The following is a 24,250-nucleotide window of genomic DNA, read 5'->3' on the forward strand; positions in this document are numbered from 1 at the left end:
TTCGGCTTTAAGGGGGCGTCTCTTCCTATCTTCCCCGATCTCTAGTCTGAGCCAGAGCAATCGCAGCGAATCTCTATCTCCACCGCTCCCTTCCAGCGCAGCTCCCCGCATTATTAAAGGAGTGCAAAAGAGGGTAAGTTTCAACTTTATCCCTTCTCCAGGGACTTTTCTGGGGAGGTGGATGGGGGAGATCTCACGTGGATGCGACCAGGGCCGAGAGAGGCAGAACCCGCCTGCGAGTGTTCGGACAGTTTCCGAATCCCTGGGAAACTGGCACGGGGCGTGCGGCTCTGCATTTCGGTTCGGTGTTCTGGACGGGTTAGCGAGGCTCGCTGCTCCGAAGGATTGGAAAAGGATTCTGGAACACCTGCTCCCAGGGAGATGGGGTCGCTGGTTGGTATCCTGGAGTTGGTCCAGGGCTGCTGCAGGGGGCTTTGGTGGGGGAGAGGGGGCGATGGGGAGTTCGTGGTCTGCATTCCCTTTGCAAGGTGCTGGAGTTCTAGGCGGGGTGCACCCTCTCGCTCCTCTCTCTCCGATGGTTCTGCAGCTCGCTGGAGTTTGAGCCGAGGCAGCAGCGCAGCGTGGGTCCGGGGCAGACAGGACTGAGTGAGTGCGTGGCGCGTCTCCCACCTTCTTCTTGACTTAAGTGCCGTGCCGGCCCGTTGCGGAGGTTTTTGCTGGACCTCGGGGCACGCGCGCCGGCTCCCCTCTCCCACCCTAGCTGTTAGCTCGTCGCTTCCAGGGCGGAAAGAAAGCCCCGGTCCCTCCCTTCCATCCCCTTCCAGTCTGTCGCTTGCACCGCTGAACCCAAGTTCTGACCTGTCACAGAACTCTTGAGCTGCTTTTAAGACGGTGGTCCAAGAAGCGGAGTGGGCGAGGTTAGTGCATCGCTGGAGGTGGAAGCGGTTTAAGAGAGTTTTGTAGATCCCTGGGGAGACTGGGGGAGAAATCGGGTATTTTAAGGACTAATGCTGGGCTAGGGAGAGAAAGAAGATTGAGTTTGGATCTTGTTGTGGGTTGCTTGGTTTTGTGGTTTGTCTCTTTCACGGGATAGAGACCTTCCCTAATGTGTGTGTGTGTGTGTGTGTGTGTGTGTGTGTGTGTGTGTGTATGTTGCTAAGGACTGGGAAGGGGGTCTTGGCGGGGGAATTTACCTATTAACACAACAGGGAAACTTAAGAAAAGGTGGGCGTGTAAGTGTGCAGAGAAGAATTTTGATGGAACACAATCTCATTTCGTTCCGGACCTCTTGGTGCACAAAATAAACCTAGAAAACGGGGAAGAAGTGTGTATTGATGTTCTAAAGAAAAAAAGATGGGGGGTACTCTTACGTTTGCCATGCCCACCCCGATGCTGTTGAAATCAGGTTATTGGTGTCACACAGTGGGGACTGGGGAGCAGTTTGCCTGTTTCTGGACAGAAGGGAACATTAGCTGTCAGCTCCAAGGCTGGGCTCCTTCTTTGATGCCGAAAGGGAGCAGGAAGTTCTCTGACCAGTTCTCTGAATCTCTTTCTTGGTGAGTGGCTATTACTGTATTAGTCTTCGCTTGTTTTTGAAGCAGCTCTCTGGGAGAGGATAGAAACCGAGAATTATGTAACTCCTGTAGATAAAGTAGCAGTAACTTTGGAGGCTGAATCTAACAGCCTGGCATTTCATTTTCAAGACAAGTGAGATGAACAGCCATTCTGTGTCCATGAAAAAAAAAATCTGAAGCAGGTTATCACCAGAAAGCTGTACTTTCTGGTGGGAAACAGCATTTGTTTACAACAAGTATTGAAAGGCGAGCATTTAATTGGAAACAAGGATATTTCCTCTCTGGCAGGGGGCTAATTAGCAAAGGAATGATATATTGTACTGTCTCTCTTGGGTCTTTAATGCACGTGATGGCTATATTGAGATTCAACAATCTTGAAGTTTTGCACTGTCTGTCACTGCACTACTTATTTTAGAAATGTCACCAGAATAGTAAATAACATTATTTTCTTTTGCAAAGATGATGTATGCTAATTCTTTCTTTCCATAGTATTATTTAACGACAGCTTTTCTTTCTTGAAATGATAGCCAGGCAGACTGAAAATACACTTTTTACCAGTGCAAAACACTTACCCATCTGGAATATCTACTAAATGTGAACTTTGCTAAATTAACCTCGGACTATGAAAAGTGCTATGCCTCTGTTAAATATATTTATCAAATATAATTTCAAAGGTCATAGAATTTTAGTGTATTTACTTAAATTTCTCTGAGAGGAAGCTCTTTGTAGCTCATATACTAAGGTATGAATATATTCATAGTTGATTATGAATTCAATTATTATAAGTAAGTTATAAACCTTTATTAAATATATTAATTCTTCATAAGTATGGGAGCATGTTGAAGTAACTTAGGAGATATCAAACTTCATTTTTATTTCCACTGCACACTTCTATTCTGTTCTTCTATTGCCCTTACCTGGGTTATTGTATTAGCCTCAAAATCTCCATTTTTCTCTTTTGTGTCTTCAGCCTGTTTAAAACATCAACCAAAATCATTTTAAAATAAAAGCGAGGTAGCATTATGCACTTGCCGCACTTTCCATGGGTCCCTCACCTCTGAGTACAAGTTTAATAATGTCCCAGGAACGAGACTTTCCTTCACAGTGATCCCTTCACTTGACTATTTATAATAAATTTTCTAGTACTTACTCCCTTGTATGCCAGTTCTCATCACAGTTTAGGCACTAACTCTACTCCAGAGTTGAGGATGTTAGTTTTTTTCTTTCCACATGGAATATAGTTATTGAGTTCTCTGTATGACTCCCTCACTCACCATTCCCAGATCTAAACTCACATGCCATCCATTGTCTGAGGCTGTCAGAGGATTTCCCTACCACCCAGTAACAAATGAAACCCCCCAGTGGTACCAGTTTCCTTTTTCTGCTTTACTCTTCTCTTCAGCACTTAATATCATCTGACATACCGTACCATTTACTAATTTATTTTTTCTATCTCTGCCTTTCTCTACCAGAAAACTCAATGAAGAGGTACCCTATATGTCTACTAAAACATTGCCTCGTGTGAAATAGGTACTCAGAAATACTTACTGTATGAGTGAATTTGTCTCAAAACCTCCATTTTTTCCTATTACATGCAATAGAACACTTCCCCCATATACCCAACCCACTAAAATGACTGTGTTCCTCAGAATTCATTTTACAGGTAAGAGGAATGTGATAGAATTAAACTAGTGATGTTAAGATAAACTCACAGAGGAACCAAGTTACAAGATTCTAACATGTGTGTATGATGTCAACCTTAAAGAGGTTTTATTAAAGTTGAGAGGAGACAACTAACTCTTTGAAAGATGGGTAAATCTTGGACTGATGATAAGACAGGACACTAAGCAAGAGTAATGGGAGAAGGAAACTAAAAAGGGCCATTTGTCTTGGACTATCAAGAGCTGAAATGGAGCTTTCTTATTTGCGATTGAAATGCAGAAAGAGGAATAATGTAGAGGGGTAGAAATCAGGCTCAGAAATGTTCTCAGTTCTAGTTCATACCTTACATAATCTCAGATTAGGATACTAATTCACCTGGTAGGAGATGGTGGCAGGAAGAAGTCACAAGATGAACTTTGCTAACATGCTAGTTTTATTTTAAATCATGAAGAAAAAAATCATAGTTGATAAATAATGTGAACTATCTTGATATGCAAACTGAATATAAGGCATGAAATGCAGTTTTTTTGGATTTTAAGAGAGGAGTTTCCAAATAAGTTTTAGATTCTTACCTAATCCTTGCTGGTTTTTCTGGCTTTTAGACACAGACCAACCTCTGTCAGACTTTAGCATTCTTGAGAAACAAAGTGTGATTATCGTATAAGTCTAGGAGTTTTACTACTTGTGCAGAGAGGGTCTTATTTTTAATAGCACTCACACTCAAAATTACCACACTCTCATTTTTTAGTCTAAATGCTTTTATTGTTACTTTATGATATCATCTTAACTTTTTAATCTTCAGTTTTATAGTCAATTTGTGGTTTTGCAATTAAAAAAAAGACATAGTCTAGAAAGTTAAAAACACTCAAGAAAAGGTTCAGTAGAGGTGACACTTGAAAGGTAAATACATTTTTGTTCATTAACTTTTTATGTCCTTTCCAAGGGAAGTAAATATCCATGATTTGCTTTATTGTTCTCGTATAAGAAAGAAATGAAATGGCCCTTCTTAACACAGACACAATGGCTTGTTGATTAACATAAATCTCATTGCATGTGTTTATTTTGTCATTTAGGGGAAGTCAGAATATTTTTAGAAGGAGCTTTTGATCAAGCAAGACTTGTTTTCTGGATTATATTGGTTAAAAAAGAGTATCTAGTAAAATGTAGTAAGAGACCAAAATTCGTACTAAAATTCAGATCCCTGCATTGTATCTCTCTCGATAGTCCAGTGCAGTGTTTATCAATCTTTTTTTCTGACTATGTGTCTCTCCCAACCCCTAATCTTGTTTCCTCCCAAAGCCTCCCCTTCCTACCAATTGACCCCTTAATCTCATGCTGTGGCCTCATTTATGCTCTTTCACCTCATTTATGCTCTTGCCCCTTAGAGTATCCTGGAGTCTCTTCAAGGAGGGCATGTGGTAGTTAAGAAATGCTCATCTAGGGAAAGGATATTTATATGAAATACTTTAGAAATTCTTTGAAAGTTCTGAAATATTAAAAAAAATGCTTCAGAGTTAGTTTGATTTCTCCTTCATGATGCAAGAATCCTTGAGTCTTTCATCAGTAGTTTTAAACTTTTGTGTATGAAATACTTGACAGTTTTGTGGATAGTTTATTCAATTTTATTAAATATTATTGCTTGTGAAATTTGTCTGATTTTTGTCCCAAACTCATGATGCTTAGGGCTGACTCCTCACTCTGTGCTAAGGGATCATTCTTGGCAGTACTTGGGGGACCATATGAGGTGCTGGGCATAGAGCCTGGGTAGGCTGTTTGCCAAGCAAGAACCCTAAATACTTTATTATCTCTTTGATTCTCTGTTTTATTGTTAAAACACACTTCTTTTGTTCCTACTCTGTGTAGTTAGACATAATATATCCAGCTCTGAAACCATGTATACCCATTCAAATACGAGAAGATATGTAATCCATTTCTATTAAGCTTTCTTCTGAGTTAAACATTGTTCATTCAGCTGTCCTTCATATGACTATGTTTTGATTTTTCACTATATTGACCTTCTCTTTTTGAATAGACTTGCATTAAATAATACCTGTCTTTCATTGTTTGATGAACAACTTGGCCTCTACACAAATTCTTTCTTTTCTCTAGTAAGTGGAAAAATTGGGTAAATTGTTGCTGGTTTTTTTTTTTTTTTGCTTTATTTGCCTCAGATAATTTCCTTACGTTTTAAATTGTACAGAAATTTGTGTTGCACATTCATAATCTTAAAATGCTTAAAAATGTGTGGATAGTACTATTTATATAGATTTAGGCATGTGATCTACACACAATTTACTAATCTACACATCGCTAGATTTTGCTGAAACCAAATGTGCCAAGTAAGTCCAGTGAAAAATATTGTGAGAATTTTGAATGTAAGCACTGTTTCTGCTATTTTAAAGATGTTTATACAGCTTACCTTTTGTTTATTTATTTCAGTGTCTTCTCTTTAAGCAGTATTATGAGTCAGAATTCATTTTGACTGCCCTCAATAAAATTAGTAATGTATTTGGTCATTTTCTCTTCACAGATTGTTCAGTTCAAGGAAATGAAGAATTCAGAATAATTTTGACAAATGGATTCCAATATGAAAATAAGAATACAATGAACATTTGACCTGCTTTGAAGACACATACTGCCCATTTGTCTAAAGTAATCTGTAACAGTCTGACTAATCAAAATGAATTCAACTTTATTTTCTCAGGTAGAAAATCATTCAATATACTATAATTTTTCCGAGAAGAATTCCCAGTTTCTGGCTTTTGAAAATGATGACTGTCACCTGCCATTGGCCATGATATTTACCTTAGCTTTGGCTTATGGAGCTGTGATCATTCTCGGGGTCTCTGGAAACCTGGCCTTGATCATAATCATCTTGAAGCAAAAGGAGATGAGAAACGTTACGAACATCCTGATTGTGAACCTTTCCTTCTCAGACTTGCTTGTTGCCATCATGTGTCTCCCCTTTACATTTGTTTACACATTAATGGACCACTGGGTTTTTGGTGAGGCCATGTGTAAATTGAATCCCTTTGTGCAATGTGTTTCAATCACTGTGTCCATTTTCTCTCTGGTTCTCATTGCTGTGGAACGACATCAGCTTATTATTAATCCACGGGGGTGGAGACCAAATAATAGACACGCTTATGTAGGCATTGCTGTCATTTGGTTCCTTGCTGTGGCCTCTTCTCTACCCTTCGTGATCTATCAAGAATTGACGGATGAGCCTTTCCAAAATGTCACACTCGAAGCATTCAAGGACAAATATGTGTGCTATGATAAATTTCCGTCAGACTCTCATAGGTTGTCTTACACCACTCTCCTCTTGGTGCTGCAGTATTTCGGCCCGCTCTGTTTTATATTTATTTGCTACTTCAAGGTAAGAAAACACTTGCCCCCTCACATTTTCACTTGCATTTTGAAGAATTCCTCAATTAATGAGTCCTTCATTGAACTCTTATTTTATTTTCTCTGTAGATATACATCAGATTAAAAAGGAGAAACAACATGATGGACAAGATGAGAGACAATAAGTACAGGTCCAGTGAAACCAAAAGAATCAACATTATGCTGCTGTCTATTGTTGTAGCATTTGCCGTCTGCTGGTTGCCGCTAACCATCTTTAACACTGTGTTCGATTGGAATCATCAGATCATTGCCACGTGCAACCATAATCTCTTGTTCCTGCTCTGCCACCTCACAGCAATGATATCCACCTGTGTTAACCCTATATTTTATGGCTTTCTAAACAAAAACTTCCAGAGAGACCTGCAGTTCTTCTTTAACTTTTGTGATTTCCGGTCTCGGGATGATGACTATGAGACAATTGCTATGTCAACCATGCACACGGATGTGTCAAAGACTTCTTTAAAACAAGGAAGCCCAGTTGCATTTAAAAAAATCAACACCGATGATAATGAAAAGATCTGAACTGCTTGTATCAAATGGTCCAGATGACTTACATGTTAAAGCAAGCACAAACTGCAATGTACTTTTATTACCTATCTCTCAAAGAATGGGGTTAAAACATTTTAAAGAGATGAAGATTTTTGGTCTTGCTTTTTACTGCTTTTATAGTAGTTGTCCAAATTACATTTGAAACAAATGGTTGGGCTTTGAAATCTTCGGGCAATTTGACCATACATCTTTGAAGTGCTTTTTGTAAACATGCATATAATATAAATGCTTTTATATGTATTTATTGGAATGAAATTTCTTTAAAGTATTGCTAGTAACGGACTTTAGAAACACTATACCCAAAACTCATTGAGTTGGGCCATCTTGATTAATATAGATTGCACAATCCTCATGAGGTGGTAGATATGATTTCAATCTTATGCAGAAGTGGCAATATACAGAAGTACAGAAGCAGCATTCAAAATATAGAACTAGAGTCTTCCTGCAGTCTCTGTCCATAGTCTGAAGTCATTCTGGAATGATTCTTATTAAAAAACATTTTTAAGAGAGGATTGCTTTTGTTCCTAATTGACTGCCACTTAAATAAAGATGCATAAGGGATATTTCTCAGCTGTGTATATCATGGGGAATTGAACCACCCATAATAATTAGGAAGAAAAGCATCTACCTAACTTTAAAATTAGTTTGGTACCTGACAAAGGATTTAAGAGCAGTAGTCTGATTGGTAAATTAAGATTGCTGCAGGTAGTTGAATTATATTTGATTTGATGGTTAAAAGGTTTTCTTTAGTCTCTTGAGTATCTGTCAATCTTTCTAGTAAATATATACATGTAATTCAAAAGGTACATGTAATTTATAGTAGTTAAATCACAAAAATGTATTTTCCATATGTCAGTGTTCATAAGATCACTCATTTTCTTAACTCTTAATGTCAAACTTTCACAGAAAGACAAGATATAATGTTGAATGATCACCATCACTACCAGGTATAAATATCAGAAAACAGAACAATAATCCATGTTAACATGTACAAACTTGTGTGCCTTGTGGTGTCATAAATATTGCACTATAAACAGTATGAGTAGTTATGTCATGTTGATATACTTAATTTTGTGTACCCTATAATCATGATTGAGCTCCATAATCTTCTGGAGGAAAGCTACTTTAAAGAACAAGATATATCTTTGATGTATTATACAAAGCATTGAATGTGTTTGAGTTTAGAAGGGCAACACTTCTTTATTAAAATTGTTTTTGCTTTTTCTGAGGATCTATTGCATTACTTTCTTCATTTTCTTTCTTAAAAACATAGTCTCAAATCTTTCCTCTCATAATATTCCCACAGTTTCCTCTATCTGCTTGCTAATGAAAATTTTTCTACTAATCACAGTTGGCCCAGTTCCCTCCTTTGCTTTTTGAAGCTTCTAGAAGCAAAGACTGTTCAACCTGATTAGGATGTTCAACACAATACCAAGAAGTACTTAGAAGTTCTTCAAAAAAATATTTCTAAAATAAATGAATAAGACTAACCGTCCTTTTCCTTATTTGCAATCATATTTTCTTCACATACTGAAACTTACTTGGAATCCTAATAAGTTCTTTACTAAGGAGATCTCTTCTTATATAAGATCCTCTTATAAGATCTCTTCTCATTCCCTTCTACAGTAAGCAAAAAAAGACATTTTAAATTTTAAAAATTGGTAGAGGGTGCTCATAAAGCCTAGGCACTGTTCCAGTGAATGGGAATCAAGCAGTCAGTGATTTACAATGACTCAGGGATGCAGTGCTGCTTGGCCCTGGGAGATAATCTGAGATAGCCCAGATGTACTAGGGAGGAAGGATTGCACACTACAACAGGGCTGAATTTCAGAGAAACACATTGTACCAGGGATCAAAACAGGGTTTAATTGCATGCAAAGCAAGGGCCTTTTTAACCCCAGCCTGACATTTTAGATTTTGAGATATTGTAGATTAGTCTTATAAGTCAAACAAATATCAATCTTTTCATGTTAAATGCTAATATGAATTCATAATGCCAAAATGACCTTTAGTTAATTAAAAGAAGGTAAAAACAATTTTTATTATTTTTTCACTTTATTTAAACACCAGGGCTCACAAAGCTGTTCAAAATACTGTTATTGACTTTCAATATTCCAGCACCAATCCCACCATCCCACCACCTGAGTGACTTTCCCGCCACCATTGTTCCCATTTTCCCACCCAATCCCTAAGCCTGCCCCTTAACAGGCACACACTCTTTTGTTTTATATTGCTGGTTACAACCAAATGATTAAAAGAAATATCAAAAATACTTAAGTAAAAGAAAGTATGTGGACATTGTTATCTCCCACCACTGGGTTATTAAGACTCAGAAGAAGACTTAAAATCAACTTCTAATGTGTGTTACAAAATATCTTTTAAAAAACCTGGAATTCTTAACATCTCATGTTTTTCTGAATTATTGAACTAATGAACAGTTTTGTCCTTTTCTATTTACGTGTGTGTGTGGGGGGGGGGGGTGTGATGCTGGGGATTATACCCAGTGTCTCACCTGGTAACCAAGGGCTCTACTACGAAACAATATCCCCAGACCTGTCTTTAAGTTTTTAGATGCTATGGGGACATATGGTTTCTTGAGATGATCATTTCTAAGACTCTTGTAGTTCCATAGAATGCTGATTCTTGCTTTTACATTAAAAATAAAGTTATTGTATTTATTCAAAGATGTATAGGAACTAGTAGTAAAGTCTAAGAGCAGCAAAAGACACATTGCAATGAAAAATATCAATGTTCCTGTTAAACTGTGAAACATTGCGTTATCTGACACTGAAGAACACAAATCAATAATTCAGTACAAGAGCACAGTTGTATTGTAACTTATATAAACTTAGAATAAAATAAGAATAAATATTTTGACCAATTCATATGTTCCAAGTACTATATCATGTACTAAAGTACTTGTGAGGATATATAACATGTGTAACATTATGGCCTCTTCACATAACAGGATATTGAAGCTCAAGTTGAAAATTTTGAGCCCAACTCAGAGTAACAGATGGAGTAGAAATCAAACTGAGGTCCAGTATTACTAAAACAATCACTATGCTGAAACTCTGAGTTTTTGAAAACTTTTACTCTCTTAAAAGTTATAATATTGGGCATGAAAATAACACCTTTATGAATGTATCAGCCATTAGTAAAGGAATGAAGTAGAAGAGTTGAAGAAAATTGTCATTATAATCAGATATCTCTATTATTGTTTTTAATTTGAGATTTTTTTGTGATCAGAAAATTTATTATTCAGCTTGAAATTTTTTTCATTGAATCACCATGAGATAGTTACAAAGCTTTCATGTTTGAGTTTCAGTCATACAATGATCGAACAGCCATCCCTCCACAATACACATTTTCCACCACCAATCCCCCAAGTACCGCCCCTCCTCCATCCCAATCCTCCCCCTGCCTCTTGGCAGACAATTTTCCCCATACTCTCGCTCTACTTTTGAGCATTATGGTTTGCAATACAGACACTGAGAGACTATCACGTTTGGTCCTTTATCTACTTTCAGCACATATCTCTCATCCTGAGTGATCCCAACCACCATTGACTTAGTGATCACTTCTCTATTCCAGCTACCCTCTCCCTTGCTCATGAGGCAGGTCAAGGAGAGTAGACAAAAGGACCAGCAACATTTCTCCATAGTGGGAAGCCTGCCTCATGAATTTGATAATTCTACTCAAAAATAGAATTTAACTATTCATATTAGCTTTATTCACCGATTATTAACTGCATATTCTCACCTCCCTTTTTAATTCCAATGTTCCAAGAAAAAATAAATAAAATTTTATCATTTAAAAAAAGTCTTGCAGCCAGATGAATATTTGTCAGTGAAAGTATTTGTCCACACACAGTGAAGGTAGTGAAAAGAGATGGAATGAAGTTAGAACTGCAGAGATAACTGTCCTTGTGCTTGTCCTGCAATTCAGTGAGTTCAGGGACAGTGCTTCATTTATAGACACAGTTAGCATTGCCTTCTTCAGCAATCAAGGATACTGCTGAAAAATGTAGTTTGTCAGTGGGATATGAATTCTTTCAGTTCTTTTATTTTCTTTCCCTACTTTTTCTTTAGTACATGAAGCAGTATGTTGGATTTATGAGTCTGAGCTAATAAGAATGAGAACATAGCTTTCTAGGACAAATGAATAATGCCCGCATTTCTTTCACTTACCAACTCCTTTCTTAATCTCTGTGGTTTAAATATTTTGGAAAGATATTTTTATAACGGTTTTATTCTCATTAATATTTACTACCCGGGCTGGAGCGATAGCACAGTGGGTAGGGTGTTTGCCTTGCAAGCAGCCAACAAGGCCGACCCGAGTTCGATTCTTCCACCCCTCTTGGAGAGCCTGGCAAGTTACTGAGAGTATCTCGCCTGCACGGCAAAGCCTGGCAAGCTACCCGTGACGTATTCAATATGCCAAACACAGTAACATTTGTCACAATGGAAATGTTACTGGGCCCGCTCGAGCAAATCAATGAACAGTGAGAGGACAGTGATAGTGACAGTGATACTATTTACTACAGACTTTTTATAAAAGATATTACTTACTTAGTATTTGTCAATAGCTACCCTCTAAAATAGTGGTATTTTTTCCCTCAGTCTGTGAACAAAGATCCTGAGTGATAGAGAGGTTATGTGACTTATTATGTATCAAAGGGACAGCAAATGACAAAACTGAGATTCCAAACCAGGCAATTTGGCTCCTGAATCTTTAACATACAAACATGTTTTCTTTCTCTATTACAGAGACAATAGATCAGATTTCTGAAAAGAATCAGAACAAGGATTTTTGTCTTCTTTCTTATGAAACTTTGATTACTTTCTGAGAAAGACATAAATGGCAAGTAAAGTTGTTGATGAGGGTAAATAGAACTTCTGCCATAAGTCACACCTAAGTACTTGATTGATAGAATTACACAACGGTTCTTTCACCTAGCAATAGTATATTTTGTACTGTGTTTAGGGGCATATATTTTATATATAAGATATGTACTATACTTTGTATAGGATTACTTTTGTCCAAAGGCATAGGCTCTGAGTTTGATCTCTGGTCTCACAAATTCCTTCTTCTCCACCCCAAAGTATTGCAAGTTGGCCAGAGCAATAGGACAAGTAGGGTGTCTGCCTTACACCCCTTTGACCTGGGATCAATCTTTGGAAACCCATATGGTACCCTGATGAGGAGATTATCCGGTGCCAATGGAGTGGCTTATGGGTGTGGGCCCTGGGTCACCGGAGATTGGAGGGAAGCAGGTAGAGGATCTCTGCTCCTGGGTCCCATTGAGCCCAGAGTCTAAAAGTTTTGCATTACCTGGGTTCTGTGGGACTTCATTCATGCGTGAGACTCATCATGAGTGTCGGGAAAGCAGCCTGGATCATGGCGGCGGCTGGGTAGTGGAGGTCGGCTGCCAGGGCTGGGTCCCTTGGGACGGGGAGGGCTCTCACCCACCCCACTCTGGGGTGCCCAGATTGAAGACAGATAATCTCATCGGCTACCCTCCAGAGCTCATGGCTGCTTCTCCCAGAAGGGAACATAAAATGAGGCTCCCATAACCATGCCACCGGACTCCACGCCAGGCTGTTTTCACTCAGGTTGCCCCAAAGTCGGGTGGATGAGAGCCTTCCCGTCCCCAAAGGACCCAGCCCCGGCAGCTGACCTCCACTACCTAACCACTGCCACTGCAGGCCACTTTCTGGATACATCATAAGACACTTTCTACCTATTATCCATAATTACCACACCACATTTGATGGGGTTTAGAAGTAGGCAAGAAATCATAGAGAGAAATATATATGTATATATGTATGTACATATGAATCTATCTATCTATATCTCTATCTATCTATATGTCTATCTATCTTTATCTATCTCTATCTCTATCTATATCTATATCTGCCTCTCAGAGAGCCTGGCAAGCTACCGAGAGTATACTGCCTGCACGAGCAGAGCCTAGCAAGCTCCCCGTAGCATATTCAATAAGCCAAAAAACAGTAACGATAACAGGTCTCATTCCCCTGACTCTGAAAAAGCCTCCAATAGTTGGGAAAGATGAGTGAGGAGAGGCTGCTAAAATCTCAGGACTGGGAGAAATAGAGACGCTACTGGCGCACCTACTTGAGTAAATTAATGATCAATGGGATGACAGTGATACAATGATGGTACCCTGAGTACCACCAGAAATGATCTCTGAGTGCAGAGCCAGAAATAAGTCCTGCGCACATTTGGGTGTGATCCCAAAATAAAACAAGCAAATAAGCAAACAAACAAACAAACAAGACAAAGATGTATTGTAGGTGTAGCCCCAGGACTGTTGAATCAAAGCATCCTTTCATGATAAAAAGATTCTCAGAAAATCATGAATAGTGAATATTTAATATTTAAATAAATAATAACCCAAATCTCAACAAACTCTCACCAAATTATGAATAAAAAAATGCCAATTATAACATATTGATGCCAGTATATACCACTGTTGGCTCACAGTAGTATGTGACTCAACACGAACTGTAGAATGGCTATCAATATGCTAAGAAAATGTATTAGTACAAATAATATGTATATAAACCTACGACTAAAAATATACTTAAGAGTAAAACTATCAAAATTTTCTCTTAGGTCAGAAACTGGGCAAAGAAGCTGGGCATAAAGCTTTTTTGTCACTTGAGCATACTACTAGTCAATGCAATAAAATGAGAAAAGCAATATGAGGTCTTTTGTGTGGGAAGAAAAAATATGATTCATTCTGATAGTACATGTCATTATTTTTTATGAAGAACCAAGAAAGAGACAAAACAACCACAAACACTCCTGAAACTAACAAATGATTATAGCAAGGATATAAGGATATATCTGTAGGATATAAGATAAAAGACAATTGTTCTCTTATATATAGATCTGCATCCTTTCCAAGATTTTGCTTTTCAATTTATTAGCCATGATCAACTGAATTCTAAAAATATTATGTTAAACTAGTTATTTATAGAGAGACAAAACATTTTTATAACAGTATATTATTATAATTTAATGCATTGGTGGGCTGGAGCGATAGCACAGCAGGTAAGGTGTTTGCCTTGCACAAAGTCAACTTGGCCAACCTGAGTTCGATTCCTCCACCCCTCTCAGAAAGCCTGGCAAACTACTGAGAGTATCTCGCCCGCACGGCAAAGCCTGGCAAGCTACCCGTGACGTATTCAATATGCCAAACACAGTAACAATTAAGTCTCACAATGGAGATGTTACTGAGCCCTCTGGAGCAAATCGATGAACAACGGAAGAACCGTGAACCGTGAATGCATTGGTATTTAAACTCATAATACTATACTTAACATTGAGGTTAAAATTTATCATGGTATATATGTATATTTACATATATATATGAAGTCACGGTCTTCCCATTGTTCATCGGTTTGCTCGAGTGGGCCCAGTAACGTCTCCATTGGAGACTTTGTTGTTACTGTGTTTGGCATATCGAATACATCACGGGTAGCTTGCCAGGCTCTGCTGTGCAGGCGAGATACTCTCGGTAGCTTGCTGGGCCCTCTGAGAGGGGCGGAGGAATCAAACTCGGGTCAGCCATGTTGGCTGCATGCAAGGCAAATGCCCTAGTATGAAAAACATAACAAATATTTAACTCAGTATTATACATTTCAGGCATTCAATAGGTATCTTGGAATGTAATCCTGCAGATGACATACGAATACTATACCAGCAGTAATTAAATTTCAAGTTCAAAACACAGCAAAAAATGCAGCACTATTTACACGATTATTTCCCTGCAAATGAAAAATCTTATGTACAAATATAAAAAGTCTGTAAAATTTATGAGGAAAACAAGATTGATCAAAGAAGTCAAATTTAATTTACAGAAGTGGTATTTCAAGATAAATAAAACTATCTAATATTGTCAAGCTGCTAGTGTTTTATTAACATACCTTAACTTCTAGATTCAACTGCACTACACCTGTACTGCACTGTCCTCCCGTTGTTCATTGATTTGCTGGAGTGGGCTTAGTAACGTCTCCAGTGTGAGACTTATTGTTACTGTGTTTGACATATAGAATATGTCACGGGTAGCTTGCCAGGCTTTGCCATAAGATCGAGATACTCTGGGTAGCTTGCCAGACTCTCTGAGTGGGGCGGAGGAATCGAACCCGGGTCAGCTGGGTCGGCCACGTGTAAGTCAAACACTCTACCCACTGTGCTATCACTCCAGCCCCTTAGATTCAACATATCATCAAAATCCTGCCAGTTCTTTTTGTATGTATCAACAGACTGATTACATAAAATTCATGGGGAAAGACAAAAGATTCAAAACACCCCATGTAATACTGAAGAAGAATAAAATTAAAGAACTAAAACCATCTTCCTAAAAGTCTTACTGTAAAGCAATAGTATCAAAACAGTGTGATAAGAAAAGATAAAATGATTTGGATAGAACTGAAGGGCACATGTTAAGAGAAATAAATCAGAAGGAGGATGAATACCAGGTGAGCTCATTCATTACTGATACATAGAAAAACCAAGCAAGGAAATAGATAATAACTTATGATGTTGGGTTGGATTATAAAGATTATTAAGCATTTGGGGAATAAAGTAAGGACCCAAGGAAAGAGGTAGAGTAGAAGTAATAAATGTACAGTGGTAAGGATCTTGGGTACTTCAGTGTTAGTAAGTTGTATTAACTATATACTGAAAACATAATCTTTAACACTATTGTAATGGTGTAATTATTGTGTCAAAATTTCAATAATAAAAAGGTCATAGTATTTAGAGTACAGACACAATAGTGAGACAGAAAAGAAAAACCAGAAACAGAAACAGATAAATGTGTCACTTGATCTTTGACAAAGAACTAAAGGCAACACAGTGGAGAAAAGATAGCTTAAATTCCTTTTTAACAAAAGATGATATTATAACTGGAACATCTACATGCCAAGATAAATAAATGAAATAAAAATGAATATAAATATAAAGCATACAGTATAAAACTTACTTCAAATAATTTATAAACATATTGTAAAACACACCTAAAATTTCTTATATAATATTAGAGGAGAAAATCAATGTGACCTTTTGTGTAACAATAAACTTTTAGATACAACATCAAACACAATCCTTAAAAATAAAGGATTGAATTTCACTTAATTATATAACTTCTCTGTGAAAAACACTGACAAGAGAATAAGAATACCAGCCACAGACTGGAAGAAAATATTTGCAGAAGACATATCTGATAAAAGTCTGTTAAATTAAATAATACAAAAAATTTTTAAAACTCGATAATAGATATTAATTGACATTGGCATAGCACTGTAGCACTGTCCTCCCGTTGTTCATCGATTTGCTTGAGGGGGCCCAGTAACGTCTCCATTGTGAGACTTGTTGTTACTGCGTTTGGCATATCGAATAGATCACGGTAGCTTGCCAGGCTTTGCAGTGCAGGTGAGATTCTCTCGGTCGCTTGCCGGGCTCTCTGAGAGGGGTGGAACCCGGCTTGACCAGGCTGGCCACGCACAAGGCTGGCCTACCACTGTGCTATCGCTCCAGCCCAATAGATATTAATCAACACATAAAAAAGTGAACGAACTGCATTTAAAAATGGGTCACTTCTATGTTTGTTACAGCATTATTCACAGTAACCAAAATCTGGAAAAAACCCAAGTGCCCAAGAACAGAAGTTTGGATTAAGAAAATATGGTTCATCTACACCATGGAATAGAACTTGGCCATAAGAACAGATAAAGTCATGCAATTTGCTATGTATTGTTGGATATGGAGAGTATCATACAGAGTGAATTTAGTCAAAGGGAGAGGGACAGACACAGAATGATTCCTCTCATACATGGAATATTTATGAAACTTAGTAGAGGAAAAACAAAAGTCCAAAGGCAATAGAAATGAAGAAGAGAAGCAGTTTTCAATAGCAAACTTGGGGTGTGGGAGGGGGATAGATTAAGAAAGAGATAATGGTGGAGAGGAAAAGACCCCACTGTAGAGACAGACTGGAGAAGGGAAACAAGATACTTGTGGTGGGAAGATGACACTGGTGAAAGGATAGGTGTTAGAGTACTGTATACTTGAACTTAATGAGTTGTTTTGTAACTCTGTAATTTATGGAGATCAATTAAAGTTAATTAATCTATTAAGTAAAATTGAGACAAAGACTTGGAAAGACACATCATTTAACACCCATTCCCCCCGAAATTATAAAAGATGGAAATATCCATAAAAAATTATAAAATGAAGCAACAAAAAGGAAGTACTATCTACTTTTTTAGGTGAACACAACAGACTAACATAATCAAATGTTGGTCAGAATGTGGAATTACACAAACTCTCATTTATTGCTTGTGGAAATAGGGGTACAGTTACTTTGGAAGAGAGTTTAGCAGTTTGTTTTATTTTTATCTTATCAAATTGCCATGAATTACAAAGTTATAAAATTGTTTATGGTAGAATTTTAGGCATGTAATGTTCCAACACCAATCCCTTCACCTATGTCCACTTCTCTCTAGCAATGTTCCCAGTTTTCTTCCTGACCCCTTAGTCTTCTTCTATGGCAGACTTGAACTTAATAATGAATTGTTTCATAATTCTGTAATTTATGGAGATCAATTAAAGTTAATTAATCTATTAATTAAAATTGATAGAATTTTCTCTTATTTTTTATTTTCTTTCTTTCTTATTTTCTTATTTATTTTCTTGTTTTCTTATTTTCTTCTTATTTTTTTCTTCCCTTTGGGCACTGTGATTTACAATAATTTTTCTGAATAGGGTATCATGTGTATCACTTTACCTTCCTCCAGAGTAACCACTTGCTTTTATTGGTCCCTTCCTTGACCACCACCCCAGTGGCAAGCTTCTTACTGAAGACCATTACTCATGCTTTTTGTTTCTATGTTTTTTTTGATAATTAAACTTATTATTATTAAATGATTCAGCAATCATACTCCTAGGTATTTACTCGAAAGAACTGGAAATGTATGTTTACACAAAACTTAGCTTGCATATATTTATAGTAGCCTTTTTCATAAAAGACTTGGGGTAAACTATATACTCTTCAGAGTATAACCTAAACTAAATCATACAATGCAACATTTTTCCACTAAAAAGAAATGATCTATGAGTCACAAAAAAGGCTTGAAGAGCTGGACTACAGAGGCAGCATGTGGGAAACCCAGATTTGATCCTGTTACTGCCTGATCCCTTGCGGAGAACCCTCAGCTCCGCCAGGTTTGGTCCATCACACATCCTTCCCTCATTTCCCCCAAACACTGTAGCACTGTAGCACTGTCCTCCCATTGTTCATTGATTTGCTCCAGCAGTCACCAGTAACGTCTCCATTGTGAACTTGTTACTGCTTTGGGCATATCCATTACGCATGGAGAGCTTGCCAGGCTCTGCCGTGTGGGCTGGATACTCTTGGTAGCTTGCCGGACTCTCCAATTGACAGTGTACCCACCTCTCTTCTCCAAGAACCCAGTGTTCCTCCCTTTCCAACTCCCCACCCCAACAACAAAGTTATGTGGATCAGTCCCTCATGACATTGCTTTCAGACACTATAGCCACCTTTCTGTGTTTCTTTAAGTCCCTCCCATGAGAAGGATCATTCTGTATCTGTCTCTCTTCTTCTGACTTATTAAACTCAGCATGATATCTTCAAATTCTGCTCATGTTGCTTTAATCACATGATTTTGTTATTGGAGCTGCATAGTATTCCATTGTGTTTATATGCCACAAGTTCTTTCTGGTCATTTCATTCATAATTGGGCACTTGTATTGTTTCTTTATCTTTTACTACGTGTGATGATGTACAAATTAATGTTTTTGTTTTTGGATAGATGCCAAGAAATCGTATCACTGTGTCATATAGTAATTCTAACCCTGTTGTTTTGATAGATCTCCATATTGTTTCCCATAAAGACTGAACCAGGTGGCATTTCCACCAACAGTGAATGAGGATTCCTTCCTCACCACATCCCTGACAATAATGATTGTTTTCAGACATTTTCATATGTGCCATTATCTCAGGTATGAGATGATATCAAAATTGTTTTTATCTGCTTTTTGTTAATCCTAAGTGATGATGAACACTTACAAATGCCTGTTGGCCTTCTATGTGTAAGAACAGAACTATCTGTGTATTATATTGGTGAATATATACCATTATGTATTTGTGTAAATCTGAAGTGAGAAAACATTTTCATGTTCAAGGCCATTTGAACAATTATAACATCATTTGTTTGGCATCCAATGCAAGCAGATGGGCTACAGAGAGCCAATAAGTGTGTCCTATCACATGATGGAACAAGCTATACGACTAGGACAAGACCACCTGATTTTACAGGCTTTATACTGCCAGTAGCCAAACTTGCCGCGTCCCCCCCCCCCACCCGATTTAAGCCAATAGAATGCATAATAAAGGAGAGAACCCTATGGAAAATCATGGACATTCAGTAATAGTGATGTGTCAATGTTAACACTTTGTACTCATGCTCTTCAAAGTATCATTTTGGTATGGGATTTTTGAGCTTGGGAGAGGCAATGTTGTAAACTAGGAAAAGGTTCTCTGAGCAATCTGTCTTTTCCTTAATTCTTTTGTGGACCTAAAATTTCCCTTGACAATTTCAAGTCTTAAAAAAAAAAACCTATAGCAGAAAAAATAAACCTCATTTGTATAAATAGTTACTTCTGATTCCATCATCCTCCTGGCAACCAAGAGTCTGTTTCCAAGAATTTGCCAATTTAGGGTGTTTTATCAAATGGAACCAGCCAATATGTAGTCTTTGTGTTTTTTAAACTTTAGCTTTAGATTTTCAAGGTTCATCCATGTTGTATTTGTACTTATGGGTAATCATATTTGTAGGATGTTAGTTTTGCACACAGTAGGCCTGGGTTCTATCCCTGGCATCCCATATGGTCCTCCAGCACTGCCAGGAGTAATTCCTATGTGTAGAGCCAGGAGTAACCCCTGAACATCACCAGGTGTGACTCGAAAAGCCAGGAAAGAAAAAAGGAATTCCCACTGCTTTAGTTTCTGGTACTGCTTGGTAAATGGTAGTTATTAATAGATATCTATTTAATAAACAACCTCCACCCTGAACAATTTTAATAAGCATTGAGAAAGTAAAATTTTATTTATTTATTTATTTATTTATTTGGTTTGGGGGGCATCCCATAGAACTGGCTCTGCGCTCAGGGATCACTTCTGGCAGGGCTTGGGGAAACCATATATGGGATGCTGGAATCAAACCTGGATAGCGCACCTGCAGGCAAGTGCCCTAATTACTGTACTCTAGCTCCGGTGGCTCCTTCCAATGTATGTTTTAAATAAATAACAATAGAAATTTGCTTTCATCCAGTATTTAAGCACAAATAGCCTGGCAAGCTACCAGTGACGTATTCAATATGCCAAACACAGTAACAAGAAGTCTCAAAAAAAAATGGAGATGTTATTGGGCCCACTAGAACAAATCGATGAACAACGGGAGGACAGTGCTACAGTGCTACATGTTTATGGATATTTACAATGCCTTTTAGGTTATGAGATTAATGCTGCTCTAAGTAGTCATGTGTAAGTTTTTGGGTGTACATTTTTTTTGTTTCCATATTTCTGGAAAATACAACAAAGACTGAGATTGCTGTTTACGCATGATTTCTATATTTATGTTTTGTGTGGTTTTCAGGTTTTGCATTTACATACAGATTTCTTTTGCAGTTTCAAGTTTTCGTTTATTTTGTTTTTGTTTCTACACCTAAAGTAAACAATATTCAGGGTTACTCTGGGCTCTGTGACCAGTGATCATTCCTGGTGGTGCTCAGGACACCATATAAGGTTCCAGGCTTCGGATCTGGGTCGACCTCTTGTACAGCAAGTACTTTATCAACTGGGCTATATAATTGGCCCCTTTATTATGCTTTTAAGTAGCTCCCAAATACTTTCCAAAGAAGTCACTCATTTTCCATTTCTAAGAGTAATGCATAACGTTTCCAGTTGTTTCACACTTCTCTGTCATTTTGACTATGGTCATGCTGGAGTTTATGAAGTGGAATCTCATTATGATTTCAATTTACATCTCCCTACTGATTAATGTTGAGCATTATTTTTTTAAACCACCATGAGATATATAGATTTATTTTGTGCACTTTATGGGCATTTGTATAACCTCTTTGTATAAATGCCCATTCAAATCATTGTTCCTTATTATAAGTGGATTATTTCTCTTTTGATTTAGAATTCTAAGAGTTCTTTATACCCTCTGAACAGAGTCTCTTATCAGGTAAAAACTTTGCAAATATTTTCTCTTATTCTTTGGGTCTAGTTAAAATTATACATGTTATTAAGAGGAAAATTGGTGCACTTAAAATATTTATTAAAATATTACCTCATTTTCAAAATGATTTTTAAAAGGGAAAGGTATATAAGGCCAAAAAGAGATAATATTTGAATACTCACCTGCATCAGAAATTTTATGTATCACAAGTTATCTCTCGTGATCCTCAAAAATTATCTGCAAAACCCCTCAATTTCACTGTTACAGACTCAAACTGACGAGACAACATAGGTCTTGGGCCCATAGACATTAAAGCAGATATTTAATTATATGCTTGGATCTAATGCTTGTGAAACCTATTTGATTACCTCCTGGATTTCCTAAACATTCAGAAACTTGGTCAGAATGAATCTATTTAAAATTACTCTTTTCCTTTAGTGAGAAAACATATTGTAGGGCATTAACTTCTTCTAGTAAAAATTATTGCATAAGACCACAACACCCAAAAGGAGAGAGAGAACACAGGGGATTGCCCTGCCACAGAGACAGGGGGAATGGGGGGATGGGGGTGGGAGGGATATTATCCATGGTGGTGGAAAATGGGCACTGGTGGAGGGATGGGTATCTGATCATTGTATAATTGAAACCAAAGCACAAAAAATTGTAAATCTACAACTTTAAAAAAAAATAAAATAAAATAAAGGGGAAAAATTATTGCATAAACAATCATGTGTGTTTACTGGATTAAGCACTAAATATACCCTAGAGACCGTGTCAGAAATGGGCAGGCTCGCAGCGATGTTAGGGTTTGCATTTACATCTTATTTTCCTAAGGGAGACAGAAGAGAAACATCTGTTGACCAGAACTATCTCCCGGAAATGTTTTATTAAAATATGCACAGAATTCGGGAAATGGAGCTGAGGGGTGGCTGGAGTGCCGAGCACAGGCGCAAGCGGCTGAGGAGGCAGCAAAGCAGGGTCAGGGGGGGACCATGGCCAGGATCACCACCGTGGAGGCAGTGAAGTGCAAGATCCAGGTCCTGCAGCAGCAGGCTGACCACACGAAGGAGAGGGACAAGCGCCTGCAGCGGTAAAGGCGGGCCCGGGAACAGGCCGAGGCTGAATCTTTGGTTTTTTTTTTTTTTTTTTTCATTTCAAAGGCTGAAAGCATCACTTTTGATTTGCAATGATTTTTTTTTCTTTTTTTATTAGTGAAACACCATGAGGTACAGTTATAGGCTTACAAATTTTGTGCTTGGGTTTCAGTTATACAATGATCAAGTGCCCATCCCTCCACCAGTGCCCGTCATCCATCACCACGGGTCCCAGCATCCCCCCCACCCCCCATCCCCCCCCTCCCATCCTGCCTCTGTGGCAGGGTATTCCCCCTTGTTCTCTCTCTCTTCTTTTGGGTACTGTGTTTTGCAAGAGAGGCTTTGGGTGGCAATCATGTTTGGTCTATAGACTACTTTTAGCATGCTTCTCCCACCCTGGGAGGGTCCTCACAACACCCTTCATTTGGTGCTCTCTTCTCTATCTGAGCTTCTTTTCACCTAGAACTTTGAACCGGAGGATCCAGCTGATTGAAAAGGAACTGGACCGTAATCAGGAGTGCCTGGCGACTGCCCTGCAAAAGCTGCAGGAAGCTGAGAAAGCAGCTGATGAGAATGAGAGAGGGATGAAGGTCATTGAAAACCGAGCTCTTAAAAGATGAAGAAAAAATGAAACCTGAAGAAATTCAATACAAAGCAGCTAAGCATATTGCAGAAGAAGCGGATCAGAAGTATGACGAGGTGGCTCTATAAATTGGTGATTATTGAGGGCGACTTGGAACGCACAGAGGAACGGACTGAGCTGGCCGAGTCCGATGCCGAGAGATGGATGAGCAGATCAGACGAATGGACCAGAACCCGAAGTGTCTGAGTGCTGCGGAGGAAAAGTATTCTCAAAAAGAAGATAAATATGAAGAAAAGATGAAGATTCTTACGGATAAACTCAAGGAGGCAGAGACCCGGGCTGAGTTTGCTGAGAGATCAGTAGCCAAGCTGGAAAAGACAATTGATGATTTGGAAGATAAACTGAAATGCACCGAAGAGGAGCACCTCTGTACACAAAGGATGCTGGACCAGACTCTGCTGGACCTGAATGAGATGTAGCATCTCCTCCCTGCCGCTGCTCCTCCCTCAACCCTGACTCCGCCTGAGGCCAGCCCACAGAAAGTTGACCTTTCACCGAGGGCTGATCTTTTTTTTTTTTTAAAGAGTACTCATATTTTATTGGAAGTTTTCAACTAATTATGTTAATACTATTAGGGAAAACATATCAAGAAAACTGGAAGATCATTTCAAACTGTGCATTCCATTGGGATACTCAATTATTACAAAATACACTTACATTTACATAAAATATTTTGAGAATAGTTTTATATAAATGAAACTCTCAGTATCCCGTGGGATATCAACTTTTTATATTTAAGTGAATAGTTCTTAATTTTTAATTTTTATTTTTATTGATTTATTTTTTTAAATTTTTATTAGTGAGACATCATGAGGTACAGTTGTTAAAACAGCATGGTACTGGAACAAAGGCAGAGCTGTAGTCCAATAGAACAGGGTTGAATATACTGACATCTCCCCCCAAGCGTACCACCATCTAATCTTCGATAAGGAGGCAAGAAAAGTGAAGTGGAGCAAGGAAAGCCTCTTTAACAAATTGTGCTGGCAAAACTGGACAGCTACATGCAAAAAAATGGGCTCAGATCTCTGCCTAACTCCATGTACAAAAGTAAGATCTACGTGG

General features: G+C 38.1%; 1 protein-coding gene and 1 pseudogene across 1 annotated transcript; both read left to right on the forward strand.

The window, feature by feature from the left end:
• Positions 1–8,385, forward strand: NPY1R (neuropeptide Y receptor Y1). Its single transcript, XM_056118913.1, has 3 exons — positions 1–133; positions 5,728–6,576; positions 6,675–8,385. The coding sequence occupies exons 2-3, from the start codon at positions 5,878–5,880 to the stop codon at positions 7,125–7,127; spliced, it is 1,152 nt and encodes a 383-aa protein (XP_055974888.1). The 5' UTR covers positions 1–133; positions 5,728–5,877; the 3' UTR covers positions 7,128–8,385.
• Positions 8,386–22,443: 14,058 nt separating this feature from the next.
• Positions 22,444–23,692, forward strand: LOC130028203 (tropomyosin alpha-3 chain-like; annotated as a pseudogene).
• Positions 23,693–24,250: the final 558 nt, after the last annotated feature.

This window comes from Sorex fumeus, unplaced genomic scaffold (assembly GCF_029834395.1).
Source record: "Sorex fumeus unplaced genomic scaffold, SorFum_2.1 ptg000039l, whole genome shotgun sequence".
Taxonomy (NCBI): Eukaryota; Metazoa; Chordata; class Mammalia; order Eulipotyphla; family Soricidae; genus Sorex; species Sorex fumeus.

Bases quoted from the DNA above. Each gene is read 5' to 3' on its own strand.
- NPY1R (XM_056118913.1), top strand. From the start codon at position 5,878: ATGAATTCAACTTTATTTTCTCAGGTAGAAAATCATTCAATATACTAT. The intron at 6,577-6,674 runs GTAAGAAAACAC...TTTTCTCTGTAG, and splicing joins TATTTATTTGCTACTTCAAG to ATATACATCAGATTAAAAAG.